Source organism: Lepisma saccharinum, chromosome 2 (genome assembly GCF_977018435.1).
Source record: "Lepisma saccharinum chromosome 2, izLepSacc3.1, whole genome shotgun sequence".
Classification (NCBI taxonomy): Eukaryota; Metazoa; Arthropoda; class Insecta; order Zygentoma; family Lepismatidae; genus Lepisma; species Lepisma saccharinum.
Window position 1 is genome coordinate 15756877 of NC_139230.1, and position 20883 is coordinate 15777759.

A 20883-nucleotide genomic window follows, 5' to 3' on the forward strand; every position below is an offset into this window, starting at 1 on the left:
GTCTAAAACTAAATTGTTAATAAGAAATTCGAGACGTCGGCCAATAGCATTAAGTGAAACTCACCCTAGAGTTTGTTGATTGACGTGTCATTCGTTGCTATGGTAACGTATCCGTCCTATCAAAGATACCAACCCAAGGCAAATTATGCTAAACGTATCATAATCCGAACCCTACGACATCACATGTACTTCTGGCATATCACAGTCTAAGTTTATTTATTTATTTATTAGATCATATTGTACACGATGTTGAACAGGTCAATTCATTTACAATTACATATATCAACACACTACATAATACATAACTTTGAACTTTCTTTATCGTGAGGCTGGCAACACTTAGAACGTGATCGACCCATACTTTTCCTTGGCTGCTATATAATATTTTTTTGCGACGCTAATATGAAGTTCCTGAAAAAAAAGTCCTACAGTTTTGGGCAAATTGAAGATATAAGCCCAAGGAGAAAAAAATGTATCCGTAAACGTCGAGCAGATTTTAGTAAGAAGAAGAATCAAAAGATGAGAAGAGTTTTGAAATTTGGTCAGCGCTGTCTTTCGCTGGAAGGTACCGCTTGACTTTTTTTCCTTTATGTTTTGACATCATATTGTTGATAATTGTTGTTTAAGTTATTTAGCGTACAAGGCATTCTCCGTTGATAGAAGCGACAGTAAGTATCGTAGACTAGGGGAATGAATGTAGAAGTAAATTGGAACCTTCCTGAAACTAATCAGCACAGTTTTCAGGTAGGCTACCCTTGACACTCTGTACTCCTTAGAGAAAGTGAAATATCTTGCATGGTTTGTGAAGATTTTGTTGTTTATGATCGTTTTCAGTTGCTTTTAGCCCTCGGAAAATTGTTATTGTGAAGTAAAGTAAGTCTGTTACTTTATTGAGTAGCAGAACAGCCCGAAGTCATGCGCGCATGTGAATATATGGCACCCAAAACACTTGACACAACAGCAGCTATAATTTTACGTAGTTAAGTTAGGATTGTTATCTTTGGTACTAATAGTTATTTTCGTCGTGTTCTTTCGCTATTTTAGTGTACATACAGACCTAACTAACAAAATGTAGCGAAACTACTCCGAAATTGCAGGTTTTAACTTACGTGGGCCATACTTTGGGATCAAACCTTTCCCTTATTTGAGCTTTCCTAACGCTGGAACCACTTTTACGTTACGTAAAACATTGAAATTCGTCGATTAACAAAAATCGACGCAATTCTGGGGGGGGGTACAGTGGGTAAATGGCCCCAGTTTTTATTTTCAACCACGAAAACATTTAGGGATGTTATTTTAATGCTAAGAGACAGGGCCGTATCAAGGCTTGTGGATGCCCCTGGGCAAAATGTTTTGTGGGGGCCCCCATTTTTTTATTATTTTTTACTAGAAGCTTTATTAGCTCAATATGTTATCCACCAATTTTCAGCAAATAGGTTTGCAGGGAGAATATCACAATAAAATAAGGTTACAAGACAAAAATTGTAGCACTATAGCAGCAGTAAAATTCTGCATCTAAATGTCTACAGTATATTATGAAGAGTGAACACCGTACCTACAATATATAGTAAATACTAAGGGTGGTTCAGATGGAAACAGGGGACTGAGCAGTAGACTGTACTTACTTAATTTATTATAAATGATAATATTTACAATTAAGAGTAAATATGTCGCTACATATGGATGGTCCATCTACTGGACAATTACCGTGAGGTTCATTGTGGAAATTGTAGTAACTACACTTTCTTCGATAAAATTCCCAAAGGCTTAACACTTATAGTAGAGACACTTTTCTTGCCTTTTTCGCCCAAAATTCATCTACTATATCATTGAAGTCCAATTCACGAAGAAGTTCATTTTCAATGCTTAATAAACAAACAAATGTACTGCGGAACGGGTCCTTACATACAATATTATACATAGACAGTTCCATTCGGATGTCTTCCTGTTGTTTTACATTGCTACTGACTGCTTAGAACTCATAGTTCTAATACAATGTTATTAACGAAGGAAAGTTATGTACTTCATAGCATTTTTTATTACCTTAATCGTATCTGAGAATTGATTGTTGGAATACTTAAGTGTGCCTTATTTCCACACCACAGCCAAATCAATCCATGGTATAAATTGCCTCAGATATCTACAAACAGATCGACTGAGAGCTGTGCTACATTTGGATCCAGAAGAGTGCTATTATTGATATTATTTTCGGTATGACTTAAGATGACCGGACCCCTCTCCCATTTTCTTCATATTTGACATACTTACTAATTGAGGCCTGCTAATGACGAATCTAAAGTTAAAATTTGTCGGAAATGTCTAGAAGTTGCCAAATTATTGTGAAACATTGATGCGAGTCTCACGAACCATTGGCGCTAGCCCCACAAACCATTGACGTGTGGTTAGGTTAGTTTCAGTTAGGTTAGCAAACATAGTTAAAACTTGTTGTCACAGTAGTATCAGGATCTAGAAATTTCAAAATAATTGTGAACCATTGACACTTGCCCCACAAACCATTGGAGCTAGTCCCACAAACCATTGACTTGTGCTTGGGTTAGGCAAACAGTTATAATATGGTGTCATGCTAGTATCAGGAATATATATATTTGCTTGTGAAACTGTGGAAGCATGTAGGATAGAAAGCAGTTAGGGTTATTAAAAAGGGAACTAAACCTGACTAACCTAACCTAACTACAAAAGTACTCACTGAAGAAAATCTTCAAATATTTTGGCGGCAAGAAGGAAGTACACATCTGAACACCACACGGTAAATGAACAGCTTCCATGTACCTAGATAGGAGGGGCAGTTCATAGCTAAGACGATAGTAAATGAATGGCTGTTGGAGACTACAGAATTATATGGAAGTGAAAAGACAGTGTCAAGGAAACATGCAGTATGCGTTAGGTTAGGTTAGATGTAAATCGATATCGAACCATGTAAAAAATGCATCCATGGCATGTTGAAATCACAAATTAAACAAGAGGAACTCTCTCTTGGGCCATAATTTTATACAATATATATATATGGGACATTCTATTGTCATGGGTGGAACATGCAAACTACATTTTTGATATTAAAGGAACTATTCTAATGATAGTTAAGTAACATTTTTCTTACACTTTCTGTGCAATGAAACTTAACTCTGATATCTACTCTTAAATTACTTTCCCACATTTATAACAATAACTGAACAATTTTGTGGCATGGGTGGAGCAGGGGAAACACTGCCTCTTTACTTAATAGGAAATTTAATCTATTTTTTGTGTATTGCCAAATTATGAAAAATAGATTATATAAGATAAGGAGAGTAGGTAATTGACCATGAATATTCTAGTGAAGTTGAGGGGAAAATGTAATAGTTACAGGAGACATAATTGTTTTTTTGGTCTCACAGGAGGGACACAATGCAAGACACAAGTAAATCAAAAAGTTATAATAAACTAAAAATATGCAAAATACCTTCTACCTTAATTATGTAGACTATTTGAATTTTTATTCAAATGGCCATTTTAGATTGTTCACTGACAAGAAAGGATAAAGTTACAGCATTGCATATAATTTTAAATAAACTGAGAATCAGGGACACTTTCACATGTAATGCCCCATGTGCCAGCTTACCATGAAAAGCACCATATGAATGTATATACAAAAATGGCATAGGAGAGAGTACACATTTGCCACGATAGAAGAAAAGTCTTATATTTCAAGGCTATAGCCTCATTATCACATTAGGTAGAAAGAATGGAAGTAAACAAAAGCATAGAGGCACAGTATAGGGTGCTTTTCGTGGTTGAGTTGGCAGTGGAGCAGCAGCTAGTGCATCGGACAATGAGAGCTCCTCTACCGTCATTTAGACCCACAGCTGTGTGCTGATGTTGCCACTGGATGTGTCAGTGCTTCGTTATCCAGATAGCTGGTGTCCAGTTTGCATGTGTTTGTGAAGTGTTAATGTGTTAACAACTGTTTAAGATTGTTTTGTTTTAGTTAAAGTATTACTGGTGCTTTTGTGTACTCTAATAATGCCATGATATATGGACAATTTAAAACAACAATTTTTTATGTGCAACTACAGTGCATCCATTTCGATCTTCAGCCGAGAGATCGGGAGAAGCGTGGTGGGCGGCGCTGGCGGAGATGCCGACATTTGCGGTCTGTAATGCCCGCTTATGTTTATGGACATATGCAGACAATGATATAAATATTGCAAAACGAGCACTAACCTGTGTTATAATTTATCATCTGTAATTCATCCAAGTTCTGCCCTTATATACACAAAAAAATACGCTTTAGAAACGATGTTAAGAGCCACAGATAATAAAACATTTTAATCATAGTTTTGACCAGTAATGTCCTGCTTAAGTTCATATCCTTGAAAGAGTTTTGTGCCGATGGGGATCGTTTGGAGGTTTCGAATGTGCAACACTGTATCAAGATTACGCTGCAGATGAAACCGTTAAAAGTGAATGGTGTTCATGACCTTCCTTGCAATCCGAAATCTTCGAGCTCGAGTTTTTTGTTCCTTCGCAACAGAGCTGTGAATATAGTGGCGAGCAGATGTAAACCAAGAGCATGTTAATTTCGTACTGTGCGCAAGAGTGTTATTTATTATTGGCTACTTGTTTGTGTTATTGCAGTGTGTATGTGTGTTGTGTCAGTGAGAGGATTGGAATGATAGCTGCAAGGTTCACGTTACGAGGGGGGCTGATAAGTTCTCGGCCCGACCCAGAAGGACTTTAGCTACAGGCACGAAAGTTTCAGTCTATTCAACGTATTCTCCCTGAAAGTCTACACACTTGGCACTTGGTGGATATCAGTTTGAACAACTCTTATAACACAGGTTAATGCTCGTCTTGCAATATTTATATAAATCTCTGCATATGTCCATAAAAATAAGCGGACATTACAGGCTGCAAATGTTGGCATCACCGTCAGCGCCGCCCGCCATGCTTCTCCAAATCTCACGGCTGAAGATCGAAATGGACGCACGGGATTACATAATTATGAATTCTTGTTGAAAAGTTAGGAAGCATTTTGAGCCAGTGTTAAAAAAATTGTGAACACATTTAAAGAAATGGTCTGTTCTTGATAAGAAACAGAATGAAACAGTGTGTGCTTACAGAGGAGAAACTAATGGATTGGAGCACGATTGGAACATACTCCTCAAAACATCTCTCCGGTGCCTTGCCCAAGAAACAGACATTTGCCGACATCTGCATGGCAAGCTACACAATTTTTAAACCTGAAGTCAGACATTAGAAAAATTGAAGCAATTTCAGAAGAGGAACTGATACATGTTAATGAAAGTTCTTAAAAAATGCTGTACATATGTGGATGTGGGAGGAAAGCATTCCAACACCTCTTGTAACAAAGTACGTGCTCATTTTAATTGTAACTGTCAATGTAATTGTACTAGCTTATTTCATTACATAGGTACTGGTTTCAGTTACACGGATGTTGCATCCTGTTTGCTATCAGATGCACTCTCGATGCCTTTTGTGTTAGCTATCACTACACGGCCAACTTCACCATGAAAGGCACTGTACTATATGGTGTAAGATGATACAAGATGCAGTTTTAATACATTTCAAATGTACATTTCAGGAAAGAAGACAAAGAAGTCAGTGAGCTTTGCGACAGACCTGGTACAGGTCGTAAGATTTCATTCGGATCGGAAAGGTAAGATAATGTTTATGAATATAATTTAATCAATAGTTTTATCTGTGCTCTTGAAAGGCCTGTGGCTAAAAAAGTTTAAGTGGTTGACTTTTGATCTTGCCACCAAAGTTCCTGTGTTTGAGTTTCAGCTTGGTCATGAGTGTCATTTGTTAACATCCCTTCATCAATTTCATCTAATCATCACTCATCCTCTAAATACATGTTTTTTTTACCTATTTTTGTTAAATAAATGCATGGATATAAACTATTAAGTTGAACATAAGGATGTTCAGTATTTGCTTAAATTACATTGTTAAATGGCTAAATGGTATGTTATAGAAAACCCAAAATTTTACTTAATTTAATTTGTGTATTTTTATTACTTTTAGTGTTGGCCCTACTGTCGGATGAAGATGAAAACTTTGTGGAATGTGCAGAGAGCATCTCTGAGAGTTCTGAAAGCTTGCAGTCTTCGTTCGAAGCTATCTCCTGTGACCGAAACTTGCATGAAGTACGTAGGGTCTTTGGTACAATTATTTCACTTTTTTTATAGTCAATGATAGTGTTAAAACTATATTCAGAACTTAATTGTTTTTCTTAAATTCTGAGCATTAGTTTTCATAATTTATTGTGCAATAGTGACCAAATCAATTTTAGTCTTCTAGCCAAACACCACTTGATGGAACAACCGGAAGTGCCTCATTCCTACTACCTCCTCAACCCTTCAGATTCACACAGCTACCCCAAACTCTACTCTGCATCTTGAGCATCATTTACATCCTCACCTACGATATATTTTCCTTCATGAAACACGCACAGCCTTCAACCTCAAATCATTATCTACTGCTCTTCCACCCAAACCTATCCTTAGAGACCTTGATTTTTCTCAAATGCGATAACAGTGAAAAATGTTAATTGCTGCAAGAAGATGTTTGTGCAGTGATATGTTCTAAACATGATTATCATCCATTTGAAATCAGAAAATAACGTGAATTTGGCATAAAATGCAAATGGTGGCCTCTGAGAATATCAATACATTTTGTGCTTAAAGAATAGTAAATAATGAAAACCAATAATACTTGCATTTTAGATTGATCGAATTGTTGCTTTAAGTCCACGTTATGCACAGAAAGGCTAATTGGGACTGGACCTACAGTTTAAAGTGGGATCCGAACCAGTATGTGCCTCCATTGGGTATTGAACCTGAACCCCTTGATTACAAGGCAATGATACAACCACTGCACCATCAGGGAGGCCCTTGTGTTCTAGGCTTATGCATATGCATATATAATGTGCACTTTTTCCAAACTTGTATCAAAAGAAAGCAATGGTGCATTTTATACATGAAATAATTTCAACATCTACATGAAACCATGTGTAAATCTGTGTTTCCTATGATTTAGATAAATGTATAATTCCCATATATTTGGCATAAAAGCATGGTAAAATAAATATATGAATTTTAGGAAACATAACAACAACAAAAAGGATAGAATATATGACTAATTTTGGAAAACCGCAACACTGAAAGATCAAGGTCCCTACCTATATTGTTGAAACTGCACAACAACAATAAACATGTCTGCTTCCAAATTTTTATCCACTCCTACCAACTGATACCTCTGTGAGGGAGGAAAAGAGCCCACACAATGGCCACGAGTGGTCTGAAAGCTACCACTCATCATCCATTCCCTTTTGTCTCCCATATCCACTCCTAACAGCACCCATTCTCCCTTCCACACTCCCCAGGCACACCAGCTCATTACATGGAACCTTCTGGCTGGTAGTCACTTCATTATGTACCCTCCATCGCCTGCTCTTTGGATATGATGATGACAATGCGACTGATGCAGAGAAATGCCTACATTTTTTATCGGGTAAGTGTTTCTGTGTCTTCTACCACTGTTACAAACATGTACATGCATGCACACACAGAGTGAGAGTCACATCTGGTCAGTTTTGCCAGCCAGAGATGTAGCATGAAGCATTGACAAGGCACTAGGAATTGCCTTTTACCTTCAGTTTTGACCTTTTTTTCCCAACTTACCTTCCCATTTAATCATTTCTCGTGAAGCAGCCACATAATGTGGTGAAATCTTGAGTAATATAAGTAATTCAGTCAGTCCCTGTTGAAAACTATCCGTTGTACTCCATACACCAGAAGTTCAAAATTGCCCAGTGAAATAAACTCCTTGAAAATTGAGTGGGAGAATGGACGGTGTGCAGCCCTCTGGCAAATTTTATGACATCCACATATTGTGGGGAATGGGAGTATAGTTATGTAAATGTTCTGTTATTTAATGGTGTGGAAACAAATCAAATATCCCTGTACATGTTACAAGAAAGAGGGAAATCTTGTCAGATGGACGATGGTTTTTATAAGAAATGCAATTGTATGCAGAATTCAAATGTTTCTTCAACCCCTCGTAAACCTGCACGGCAGCACTTGAGTTTTGAATTTTTTTCCTTAATGTTCAGGAGAGGACTACACTATTCCTATGAAGATATAGAGGAGTTCTCATTTTTTCTGGCATTCTTTCAGTTGCTTACATGCTTCTGAATTAACCGGCCCTTGTTTGGTGGCACTCAGTACCATGCACGGCAGCGTTTCCTACCTTAATTCATAGCATGTCAACCATGAATTTTATGGAAATAATGAGAATGGAATGACGGTTCGTTGTTCAGAATGCAAATTATTTGTATTCAGAAACTATTGCAGTACCTATATGAAATTCCAGACTTGTCAAAATAATTATTTTTAAAAGTGACAACATTCGGTTCCTTTCATTTGAGTCAATATGTCTTTTTTTACGTATGTCTCATATAAGCAGGAGAAACATTTTGAGATTTGAACATTTTAAAAATATTTTGTAACTTTCTTCCAGCTATGTTTCTTACATTTGATTGATTTTTCTGCGAGTCAGTAAGATTTTGACTGATAATTTTCGAACAAATAGTTCATCTCTAACCCCATACAAGTTGTACTGTATCAATTCATTTTGTTAAATACATTGAAATTTTTTTAAAAATATGTTGAAAATGTGAATTGTGAGTTAATTTATTAATTCCTTCATTATGTGGAAAAGTTTTAATTATTCTTAGAATAATATTTTGGTGCATTCACTTCAAGAGTCTAAGCTTGTAATTCTATGAGACACTTTATCTCATTTTTTTAAAGTTTGTTTCCTTTAATAGCTAAATAATGGTCCGAAATTGACATATTTGTGTTCATATATATTTCGCCTGATTTCTAGTAAGACCTAGCGTAATTCAACATCGATTTGCATCAATAATTCATGCAGTTGGTATTGATAGGGCAGCACAGAGTGCCATGCGTTGGACATTTGTGCTACTATGAGGATGCAGATATTGGAGGGTTAACCCTTATGCTACTGGAGCGCTGGTGTTTTTCATGGTTCATAAGTTTTGAAACACCTTAACACCTCAATGGCCAAGCTGGAAAATTGAGCTGTTTTAACTCTTTCGCTGCAGTCGTCGCTTTTATGCACAGCACGTCAGGTGCCTTGCTCTGCAGAAGTCACATTATTGCGAGTTCATACTTCCACTTGCTGCGGGTGTCGCATTTCCAAAGTACATCACTTTTAGTAGCCTTCTGACATCTATTGATAGTATTTTGAACTATTTGAACTTGTAGTTTTGTTTTTATCCGTATGATGTCGCTAATTATGCCTCCGTTTAGAATTCTTTGGCATACGAGCGTTGAGTGCTCTGACATGTCAGTTTCAAATGCATGTTCGAATGTAAACAACATGGCTTCGTCAAGTCGTCAACACTTGTCTGATAATGATGTTACTCAACTGTTATTTGCCGACTCAGAATCAGAAGGTGAATTAAGTTGTGATGATAATAGCAACAGTTTTTATGAGACTTCAAGTGGTGACAGTGATTGTGTAGTGTCTGATGAAGAATTTGTACCGCCGTCTGTAACATCATGGACCAGAGTGCAAAACAGCATTGATCTAGGTGCGGGAATTTCAAAATTTTTCAAAACATCATACCACCAGGGACTACAGAATGGTTTTTCAGTGCAAGGAATGACTTTTGTAAGTTCTCTCTCATATATAATGCAATGTAATTGTGAAAACTATTTTTTTATAAAAAAATATATTTTCAAATTTAATTACGCAGCCAAGGGATATTGTGTGCCAGAGAATTCAGCAGCGAAAGAGTTAAGTTTTTGAGTCTACTTTATGCACAGAAACAACCTATTTGGGACTGGTCCTACAGTTTATAGTGGGATTCAAAGCACTACCACTGGGATCACACTGTCCTGGGAGGTGACAAAATGTAATAGATGACTTTGAGACCATTATGTATCTCATTTCAATGATCCAGAGTTCACATTTGCTTTGTTTGAAGTGCTTTGTTATGCATAATGACATTTTTTTTTTGCTTGCATATCCATGTATTGTAATATAATATTTGAGGGAGACCCAAACATTTAAATACTTAACTCTCTACAGCTGTGGTAGCTCAGTTGTTAGGGCATCTGACTACCATGTGAGAGACCCGGGTTCGATCCCCAGCAGGGTAGAACCGGGAATTTTTCCACCTGTTCAAGTGGCTTCACCACCCACCCAGCATCGTATAAAGTGGGTACCTGGAGGAAACTCTGGGGGGTAAAGGTGGCCAGGGGCATGGTGCTCTACACATCACCCCCAACTTTGGCCATGATCAAGAAAGTGTGGGGCCCTAACCCCACACCCCCTATATTCATGGCATGGTGCATAGCACAGGGGAATACTTTACTTTACTTTTAGATCTCTACATTGCTTTTGATTCCACAGCTGTTCTTACTTGCATTTATAGTTTCACAATGGAAAAACTTTGTTAAGCTTGGGAATATATCTGTGCATGCTTACCACACCTGCAAGTTAACATATCTAGGGTATCTACCAGTAAAGAATGTCAAGAGAAAGTAATCAACTGGTGGGAGAAGAAAAAGTCAAGAACTCATGTTGTGGTCAACAATTTTTGCTATTTTGTTACAGTATAGTGAATTTACATATACTGTGCGTTCATTTCGATCTGCAGCCGAGAGATCGGGAGAAGCATGGCGGGCGGCGCTGATGGAGATGCCGACATTTGCGGCCTGTAATACCCGCTTATTTTTATAGACATATGCAGACATTTATATAAATATTGCAAAACGATCACTAACCTGTGTTATAACATGCAAAAGTTCTTCTGTAATTCATCCAAGTTCTGCTCTTATATACACAAAAAAATACGCTTTAGAAACGATGTTAAGAGCCACATATAATAAAACATTTTAATCATAGTTTTGACCAGTAACGTCCTGCTTAAGTTTATATCCTTGAAAGAGTTTTGTGCTGATGGGGATCGTTTGGAGGTTTTGAATGTGCAACACTGTGTCAAGATTACGCTGTAGAAGAAACCGTTAAAAGTCAATAGTGTTCGTGAGCTTCCTTGCAATCCGAAATCTCCGAGCTCGAGTTTTTTGTTCCTTCGCGACTAGATGAACACAGAGTTGTAAATATAGTGCCGAGCAATGTAAACCAAGAGTGTGTTAATTTCGTACTGTGTGCAAGAGTGTTATTCTTGGTTACTTGCAGTTACTTGTTTGTGTTATTGTAGTGTGTATGTGTGGCGTGTCAGTGAGACGATTGGAATGCCAGCCGCAAGATTCACGTTAGAACAAAGATTTTTTTATGTATGACACGTACCTACGTGAAAACAAACTCGTGTCGAGACGTGTGTAGGTAATTTGTACAGAAATTCCCATGCGTTTCAACTCCACACAGAGATACGGTTAGACATCTTGTCCTTAAATTATGAGAAACTGTATTGTTAAATTTTAAAACACCTAAGCAAAAACGACGGATTCTAACCGAAGCAAAACTCGATGATATTGGTGCAGCGTTAGAACGTTCTCCAAACAAACCTCTACGCCGTGTTTCACAAGAGGTGGGCGTGTCAAAATCATCGGCACATACAGTCACTAAGCGACTAAAATTAAAACCATACTCTTATAACACAGGTTAGTGCTCGTTTTGCAATATTTATATAAATGTCTGCATATGTCCATAAAAATAAGTGGGCATTTCAGGCCGCAAATGTCGGCATCTCCGTCAGTGCTGCCCGCCACGCTTCTCCCGATCTCTCGGCTGCGATCGAAATGGACGCACGGTACCTGTACTGCTATTTGATAAAATTGTATTGAGATGTGGTTAAGATTTGCTCACTTCGTTAATTAAGAATTACATTTTTGTATGCATGAACTTTTTTTTTGTAGAAATATTAAAGTAATGTGGCCATTCGGTATCCAGAATGATATCAGAAGCATTAATTTTTATATGCATTAATTAAAGCAAGTATAAATCTATTTTATGACTGTAGAAAACTTCTTGCGTCACGTGCCGGCAACATATTTGTTAAAACACTAAAATAACACACAAACAGCATGATAAAAAGCTCTTTGGAGTTCTTCTAAGCTTTCGACTCCTTCACGGAGTCATCTTCATGGCTGGCACAGGGGGGAAAAAAATAGAACGGGATGTTAAGGAAGGGGTACACATGATCAAAAACACAAATAATCTCAATGACAAATTATGTGGAAGTCTTTATTCTTCTTTCTACAACACAGTAAAACTCAAAAATCCATCTTTCCAAACCAACAACCAAGACTTACCAACACTGCAAGACTGCAACGACATCTGCCGGCGGACACATCAAGTAATACCAGTGTAACGACAACCACGTCTACCCCTTCTTTCCTCGACCATCCCTGAAGATGATTCCGTGAAGGAGTCGAAAGCTTGGAAGAACTCCGAAGTGTTTTTTTATCATGCTGTTTCTGTGTTGTTTTAGTGTTTTAACAAATATAAATCTCTTGTGAAAGTACAGCTTCCGTTTTCATCTTAACTGGCCTTGTGGTTTTTCATTGAAAAAAAAAATATATTTTCTTAAGTTCTTAAATACTTAAGTAGGGGGTGATTAAATAAATGTTAAGAAAATAGGAATAAAAGGGTCAAGAAAAAGTCAAGAATTTATCTTGGAAACTTGCTATTGGGATGCTCCTTGTAATTTGGTTGTACCTGTCAACCCCTGGAGCACTTTGGTGTGAAGCATTGTTGGCAGGTGCACATATGATAAGTGCACAAGTTCAGCAACACTTTTAATTACTCAATGCTACTTTTTTTTTTTCAGATTGATCCTTGTGAAGACACCAGTTCAGTTCCTGTTGTAAGTTGCAGCTTGCAACCAATGACAAGTACAAGCACTCCTCATCCAGGTCACCAGAGTGAGTTTACCACTGTTAAGGAGACATGTAGTGCCATGCATGTTCTGCTTGTAAGTCCAATTCAAGAGTTAAATATTTAAGAAGTGGTCATAGGATTGACATTGTTTTTCAGGGTTTCCACAAATCTGAAAGAAATTGTGGAACTTCACCTGTGTCTAAGAAGGTAATGGAAAGTCCAGGAATATTAAATATGAGTTCATGCAGTCAATGGTAAAGTAGATAATAGGCACTTCGTCCATCACTACTTTCATTCTTTTTTCACCACATCCTCTATTGTTTTCAGGAATTAAATTCTGTTAATGCGAAATGCATGTTCTTTGCTTATTGACATTATTATTTCAATGCACGATCATCACATTGTGGAAAACAACCTGAATACAAATGACAATGGACAATTTGCCTATTATTATACCATTGGATATACCTGCAGTGAATATGGCTTTTCCACATATTGAGCACTAATTTACTAAAACATTATTATTGTTATTACAAATAAGAAAGGTATGTTGCACAATTTGTTTCAGTCCTTTGGTGCATATTTCGGTACTTTCTCAGGTAGTGAAAGAAATTTACATGAAAATGACTCACCAGATAGGGACTTTTTAGCACAGTAACTTTTTTTTTTGATGACCATGCTGCAAAGTTGTATGTAATACATACCCCCTCATTTTTGAGTGCTCATTACTGCAAATGTGCCACTCAGAAAATGCCACCAAATAATTTACCATCATGCAATTCAGAAAAATGCAAAACATCTTTGTTATAACATATTAGATCATGGAAATGGGAATATATAAATTTTTGTTGAGATCAATGGAACAAAAGGGTTGTCTAATAGATCCAAATTTGCCAGGTGTGAAAGGGTTAAAGTAGGAGGTAAAGAATAAAATAAAATGTTTTGGATGTGTCAGCAGAATTCTCAAGAATGCTCTTTGCTGGGCAAACCTGGCCAGGCAGGCAGGCAGACAGACAGGCATACTCTTCCCTGTGAGATAGAGTGTGCCAAAAAGACATATGGGAATGGAGAGGTAGGGTTGATAAGCCACACAAGAGGTGGTGTGGTCAGCACCATGTTTTGGCTCCCATTATCCCCCAGATGTCTGTTTGTTAAGAGGCTGGTTTAACCTTAGAGCTGCTTTCCACAGGGACTGTTAGAATTCCCCACCTTTGGAATTGCATGCACTGTCTCATGTGGCAGTTAGATGCCCTACCGATGGTACCACTTTGGCTCCTTTCTTTTTCTTACTGGCCTATATATATTTTTTTTTTTCTTTTTTGTGTTGTCTTGAAACTACTCTAGTAGTACAAAATGTTTTGTTTGTCCACCAGCAGGATACTGAAATTAAAACATGTTTGTTTATTTTCAGGAGATCATGTCTAAATGTAGGTCCATTCAGCACAGGGTTCGTGATCTTCTCATTATCGCTGACGATGAAGTGCTTGAAGAGGTACAATTACTGAGTGAGGAGCTTGAGAGCATATTTAATAGGTGAGTTCTTTCCTGGTAATTAAAACTTTAAGGTGTGCCATGTAAAACATTTCCAAGGTGTAAGGAGTAATCTTTTTGGAAGGTGCTCAAGTGTCAACGTATCTATCATTGCAGAACTCCCTGAAATCTTCAATGCAATGTTCCCATACAGCTTTGGCTCTTAGCAGTGGTATGGAGATGATATTCTTCAGATATACTTTCCTTTCTTGTAGATAAGATGGTGTGTTTTTTGATCAAGATAGGGAAGTTTGCCTACTTGTGACACTGAGTGATGTGTGAATGAAATTGAAGAATGGTCTTTCACTAAAAACACCCATACCCAGGTTGCGGCTTGAAACCAAGACCTTCGGTGGTGATATTGAAAGTTGACCACAAAATATGCTTGGCTGCCAAGGCAACTTGTTTTAATTTGTGATACCTACTCTATTACGTTGCTAGCCTTATCTGCCTATGATGTGTTGGATGAAAATAATGTACACTCCATCTTGAGAATCTCGGGAGCAAGCAAATGAAAACAAATTTCTGCGAAAGTAGTGACTCAAGAGGGTTCAACCAATAATCTTGTGAGAGGGGAAGTGAGTGCATCTGCACTCTGTCCTGGGAAAATCTGGAGCAAGCAAACAAAAATAAGTCTGTGCAAGTAGTGACTTGAAAGGGCTTAAACCTCCCGTTGCCAAGCTTTTCGACACCTTTATTTTACCAAGCAGGGTATTTTGACTACCCCAATACAATTTTGTGATTTAGTGTAATATTTGTTTTTAGATTTCGTTATTTTCAATTAATATCTTTATTTAGTATTGAAATACAGTTTTTCAAATTATTAAAAGTATTTAAACTGAATATAAACACCGTATGGTGACACTAGTGCAGGGTTTCCATGTACACATGCTCTAATTCAACTCAACAATAGTAATCTGACACAATAGAGAACAATATATGTTATTTGAGCTAAACAATGGATGTATGGTAAAACTCAACAATGGAAAAATTAAATAATGAAGATGAATCAGAGACATATTTCGTAAAACCTTCATTTTTGACAAATAAGAAGATAAGACATTTCATACCAACATGGAGTTTTGGACTTTTAACCACTGTTAATTTTTACAAAAAAATAAATTTTTTACCTATGTTTCGGAGGCCGAATCTGCCTCCGTCTTCAGGGTAGCGTGTAGTCTGTAATGTCACAGGTGGAGCCTAGGTCACCTTGAACAATCCTCCTAGGCAACCATTTATGTGACATTACAGACTACACGCTACCCTGAAGACGGAGGCAGATTCGGCCTCCGAAACGTAGGTAAAAAATTTATTTTTTTGTAAAAATTAACAGTGGTTAAAAGTCCAGAACTCCATGATGAATAAATCACCACTGATTAGCTACAAAGAAGAATTTCATACCAAGCAGGTTAGTCTCACAACCCCACGAATATATCCCATCAATAATAACTATAAAATAAAAAAATATTGAGTCAGTCACGAGTGTGAATACAATTTCAATCATTTTAGGACAAAGTCACGAAACCACAAGTATGTAGCTCTTCAGAAAAAAATATTATAGGGAAAAATCAACCTGGGGTAGTCAGAATACCCCACTTGGTAATGCGAGGGTTAACTAAAGAATGCATGAAATGGGAAGTGAATTCATGGAAGGGAAACTGTGGCTTCAGCTACCAGCCATTTGCTAAACAGGGTGCACTGCTTTCCTCGGTCTACCTGCTTTTTCCCACAGTTCTCTACAGTTATGTGCAGTGTTTCTGCACAGATTTCCGAGAGAGTGTAAGTGCCAATGTACCAGAATCTTAATTTCAATATATCAAATATAACAGCAATGGATACTTGCAGCCTTGGTGACCAAGCACATTCAGTGACTGTCTCGATTTTGGTATCAAAGGTTTGAATTCTGGCATGGGTGTTCCTTTGTGAGTGTCCTCAATTTTATGTACAGGAAAACCTCATTAATATGATATTGCTTAATACGAAGTACCATTTAATCCGAAGTTCTTCCTATTCCCCAGCTGATAAGATAGGATATATAATGTATGTCAGTATGGATAAATCGAAATACAGATAATTTTTAATACAAAATTGTTTACAAGACCCTTCGGCAAAACTGTTTTAGCTTAATTTGATGTAGACACCTGCGTAAGTCAACAGGAGAAGATCGAATTTGGGGAGAGCTTTGATGTTATTTTAACTTGACCTCGACATGTTTCCTTGTCCTAAGAGCTGCTGACATCTCAAGGGAAGCAGCCCGAAATGCCCACTGGACTTGCATTCTTTGCCAATGTGCATGGCAGATCAAGTTCTTTTACACCACCTTGGAAATATTCACCAGTGCCAGATGAGAAATGTGAGATAAGATCTCAGGAATTGATGTATTTTACTGGTTTCTGCTACTTTTGGCTAATATCAAAGATGAAAATGAATTATAGGATGAATGGACAATCACAAACACATATGGGCAGCATACAACTCAAGTCCGATGGGTCCAAATGCCAAAGCATTGATTGATTGATTGAGTTGGCATTTTATTTAATTTTATTTAAAGCTACAGTTTAAAGTGATATCTGAACCACTATATGTGCCTCCACTGGGTAACGAACTTGGGACCCCTTGATTAAAAGGTGATGATGATACCACTGTGCCATCGGGGAGGCCCTAGACGTCAGAGCAATGTTAGTCTGTAAAATTCAGTCCAAGGTGTACTTCGTGAAAGTGAGGTCGATATTTGAGTGTCTCTTACACCCTGAATATGATGACAGGATTTTGCCTGACACCAAAATCAAATATTTCAGCAAATTACAATGGTATCTGTTTGCGAAAAGGGATGTTCAAGGCTTACGTTTTTCTCCAACCAAAGTTCTCCTCACACTTTTTATCAGAAGGATTTATTTCCAAGTATTTGAGTCATATAAAAGCAGAAAAGGATCATCCAAATCTACCCATCTCAATAGGCTGTTGATGGGAGAATTGAAAATGAGGATGACAAGATCATTCCTGTCATACTAACATTGCCTGGATCTCCAGAGAATGTTGAATGAGGAAGTCACAGACGTCATTACTCCTTTACCATAATACGGTAGTGTTCAAAAGGTAGAAAAATGAAAGAGGGAGATATGCACAATCTCCATAAATAATCATGAAGGAGTGTAACTCACCTTATGCGCATAGGCAACAGTACTGCTAGTGCCAAATAGGCCCGTGATTGAAAGGTAAACAAAACACAACATATCAGGACAAGAGTGCCTCATTCTGTATCGAACGCTCATTGTGATCGGAGGACAATCTCTTAGTCAAGTGTTCAATGTACAGTAAGAACATGGCACAAAGACATCAGCAAAGAATCATCGGATATCGGGAAGAAGGTTAAACACAGACTGAAGTCACGGCAGCGTTGACTGTGCCACTGTCATTTCCAGGCTTTGGCGACAGTTCCAAGATACAGTAGATGTTCATGGTAGGCCAGAACAAGGTTGTCAATGAGTAGCAACACCATGACAGGGCTGATATCTTTCTTTAACTGCACGATGAAACCAGGCGATGCCTTTCAAACAACTGTCCTCATAGCTTGCAGCCACCTCAGGGGTTAGAGTTTCTCTCACCAGAGGCGCAGTGGGCTCAGACTTCAACTTCAAGGATGAAAAGATGGTAATACATGAGCGCATCGAAACAAATTGGTGGATGACTTTTTTGAAGGTGAATAAATCCACCACATGGACTGGCCATCAAGGTCCCCAGACCGACGAGTTAGCTCGTGATCCTCCACCAAAAACATTTCCAGAGCTCCGCACTCCTCTTCATGGGAAATGGAACCAGCTGCCTGTAGAACTCTTGAACAATGTTGTAAATTGCAAGGTTGTGTAGCTGTTAGGGGTAACTTCATCCCATACAAGTCTCCTTTTTCGTCAAGGAAGTATCTTCCATTTTTATTATTTGCATGTGTGTTTTTGCACTAAAAAAACAATTGTTAATTTCATACATTCTACTCTATTGTATACCATATAATATTTTGATTAATTTTCACTATGTTTTATGCAGTTCTGTCACTTTATTGATAAAGCATTTTCTCATATCTTAGTTATGCTTAACTTTTGAACATTACTGTAGTTATAAAAATTATAATAATATTTTTCACTTTTTAATTAATAACAGAAAATGCCTCTGGAAAAATCTGATAGTCAAACTCTAAATCAGGATATGGACAGTGCAGTGCATGTACACGTGCAGAACCTCCACGGTGGCCACCTTGGAGTTCGGACGTCATGTATGGTTTCTGACACATTGCAATGCATTGTGGGGGAGGGGTGGGCTTGACTATGAAGTTGACTGAAGCAAAGAAAACATGACTGTTTTTACGATGTGTTTTAGACGGCCAAACCAGAACAAAATTTACAGCCCTGAGTTTTTTTGTTTTTTTTTTGGTGCTGAGAAAGGTGTGTTGTGTCCAAAGATAGTCTTATTTTACCAGTTAATCCTGTAAGGGACAATGTTCTAGTGAACCCACATAAAATCCAATATTCATTCTGTCTGGCTCAGTCGGTAACGCGTCTGACTACCATGCTAAAGGTCCCGGGTTCGATCCCTGGCCGGTTCAAATCCGGGAACTTTTCTAACGATGGAAGCGGTCCCGGCGCCCACCCAGCGTCGAATAACATGGGTTCCTGGGGAAAACCGTGGGGGGTAAAGGCGGTCAGGGGCGTGATGCTGATCACATCACCCCCACTCACGACCGGATCAAGAAAGTGTGGGGCGTTACCCCCACACCCCCTATATGCCTTCATGGCGTGGTGCTATGCACAGGGGAGCACTTTACCTTTACCAATTATCTCCAGTCTTTTGCTTGGACCAATGTGACTGCTGTCAATATTCTTCCGAGTTCGCTTCTTCCAATAAACAAGAGATAGTTTTCCTTTCTGTAGGTCTCCGTGCAAATGGGTTTCTTATGAACTAGAATTGTAAGAATTTTGTTGAAGAGCCATGACTGCACAATTGAAAGAAAATACCATTTTTTCAATGACTTTTTTGGTGAAAACTTTTTCATGTTCTATTTTCCTTCCCACAACATGCATCCCATGCATAACAGGTTGTATAACTATGCAGGGTAAATGGCGTTACCATCTCCTTGGAATCTTTGTGTCCGCATATGCTCCGCGTCTTCATTTTGTGTAACATTTTTTACACTTTCTTTAAAACTTACAATATTATTATATAGTACATATAAATCTTGTTTTCTGAGCTATTACCAAGTATAAAACATCCGTTGTGGGGGTAATTTATAGTCTACTTTATTTACACCTGAAAAACAGGCACCATCTTGAAAAGTTTGGATAACTCTAAGTCATTTAATTCGAAGTTGATATTTTTAGGTCCCTTAAACTTCGTATTTACGAGATTTTCCCTGTAATCACTGTGGTTTGTTTTCACCACAAAAGAAGACCAGTCAAGGTAATGTGTTTTCAGAGCTTTCCCTTGCCTTCTTCATACCCCTGGTCCTCTAAGGTTGCCACACTTGTTCTAAGTTGCTCTGTCGACACTTCACATGTTGTAGGTATGTGGTTGATTTTGCCTTTCCTGGTGTATTATGTAAGGATTAATTGGTTTTGTATTCATTATGAATGACATTGAGGAGCAGTGTCCTATGTGTGGTACTGAGGAGCAGTGTCCTACGTGTGGTACATTAGCAAGTGGATAACGGTGGTGTACATTCCTGTTGAGTGAACATTAAAAAACAAAGTTAGATAACACTGCCCAACAGGATTTTTATCTCCAAGGAAATAATTGGTGATTCTTAATGATTTTATTGTGTAGATAACGGAAATAATAATGATACTTGCACATCACGTCACAGTTCTGAGATATTGCATTAGGTATATTTTGCTCGTACTGTTAATTTGTTGAAATGAAGAACGTAAAGCAAGCCCAGTCAGCTGGAAGAAATGGAAGAGTGAAAGGTTAAAATACTTTTCCAGGATGACATTCTGCCTTTCCAACTCCTCTCCCCTTTTTTCAAACAGATTACAACAATTTTAAGCTCTTGAGGTTATAAAACTGTCATGTCTTTGGTCACTTGCGCCGCATATCACTTAATCTCTCCTGTTTTCTATAGACCATGGGTTCCTTATCAGTGCTGCATAACTTGTACAACAAATTTTAGGTTGTGGTTGCATGGAAAACTAAAATTCTTACCATTTGCTGTACCGATGGTGTGGATAATACCAACAAACAACCTTACTGATTGTTACTTCTGCATGACTAAGATATCCGGCATGTCTAGAAAAAATAAACACGTGATCCAGTATCCTGATATTCCTTCTGCCATGCTACCTGTGCCTCGCAATCACGATTTTCCTATACCTGTACCCCCTGAAACATGGACAGTTGAAGAAGGAGACCGTGATGAACCTGAACAGGATATTTCACTGCAGACAGCAGCCTCTACATCAAAAGATCTGG

At 37.9% G+C, this 20883-nt stretch overlaps 1 protein-coding gene across 2 annotated transcripts in view; it reads left to right on the forward strand.

Annotated features, from left to right (window-relative positions):
• The first annotated feature begins 357 nt into the window (after nucleotides 1-357).
• LOC145983930 (uncharacterized) overlaps nucleotides 358-20883 on the forward strand; it is a 94078-nt gene continuing 73552 nt past the window's right edge. The window contains exons 1-6 of one of the 2 annotated variants that reach the window (XM_083117095.1): nucleotides 358-565; nucleotides 5603-5677; nucleotides 6046-6167; nucleotides 6314-7533; nucleotides 12848-12991; nucleotides 14309-14430. In XM_083117095.1, the coding sequence (XP_082973221.1) occupies nucleotides 7483-7533; nucleotides 12848-12991; nucleotides 14309-14430 (317 nt within the window). In that variant the 5' untranslated portion in view covers nucleotides 358-565; nucleotides 5603-5677; nucleotides 6046-6167; nucleotides 6314-7482. Of the gene's footprint in view, nucleotides 566-5602; nucleotides 5678-6045; nucleotides 7534-12847; nucleotides 12992-14308; nucleotides 14431-20883 lie in introns of both variants that reach the window. The other variant, XM_083117096.1, reaches the window with a different exon arrangement.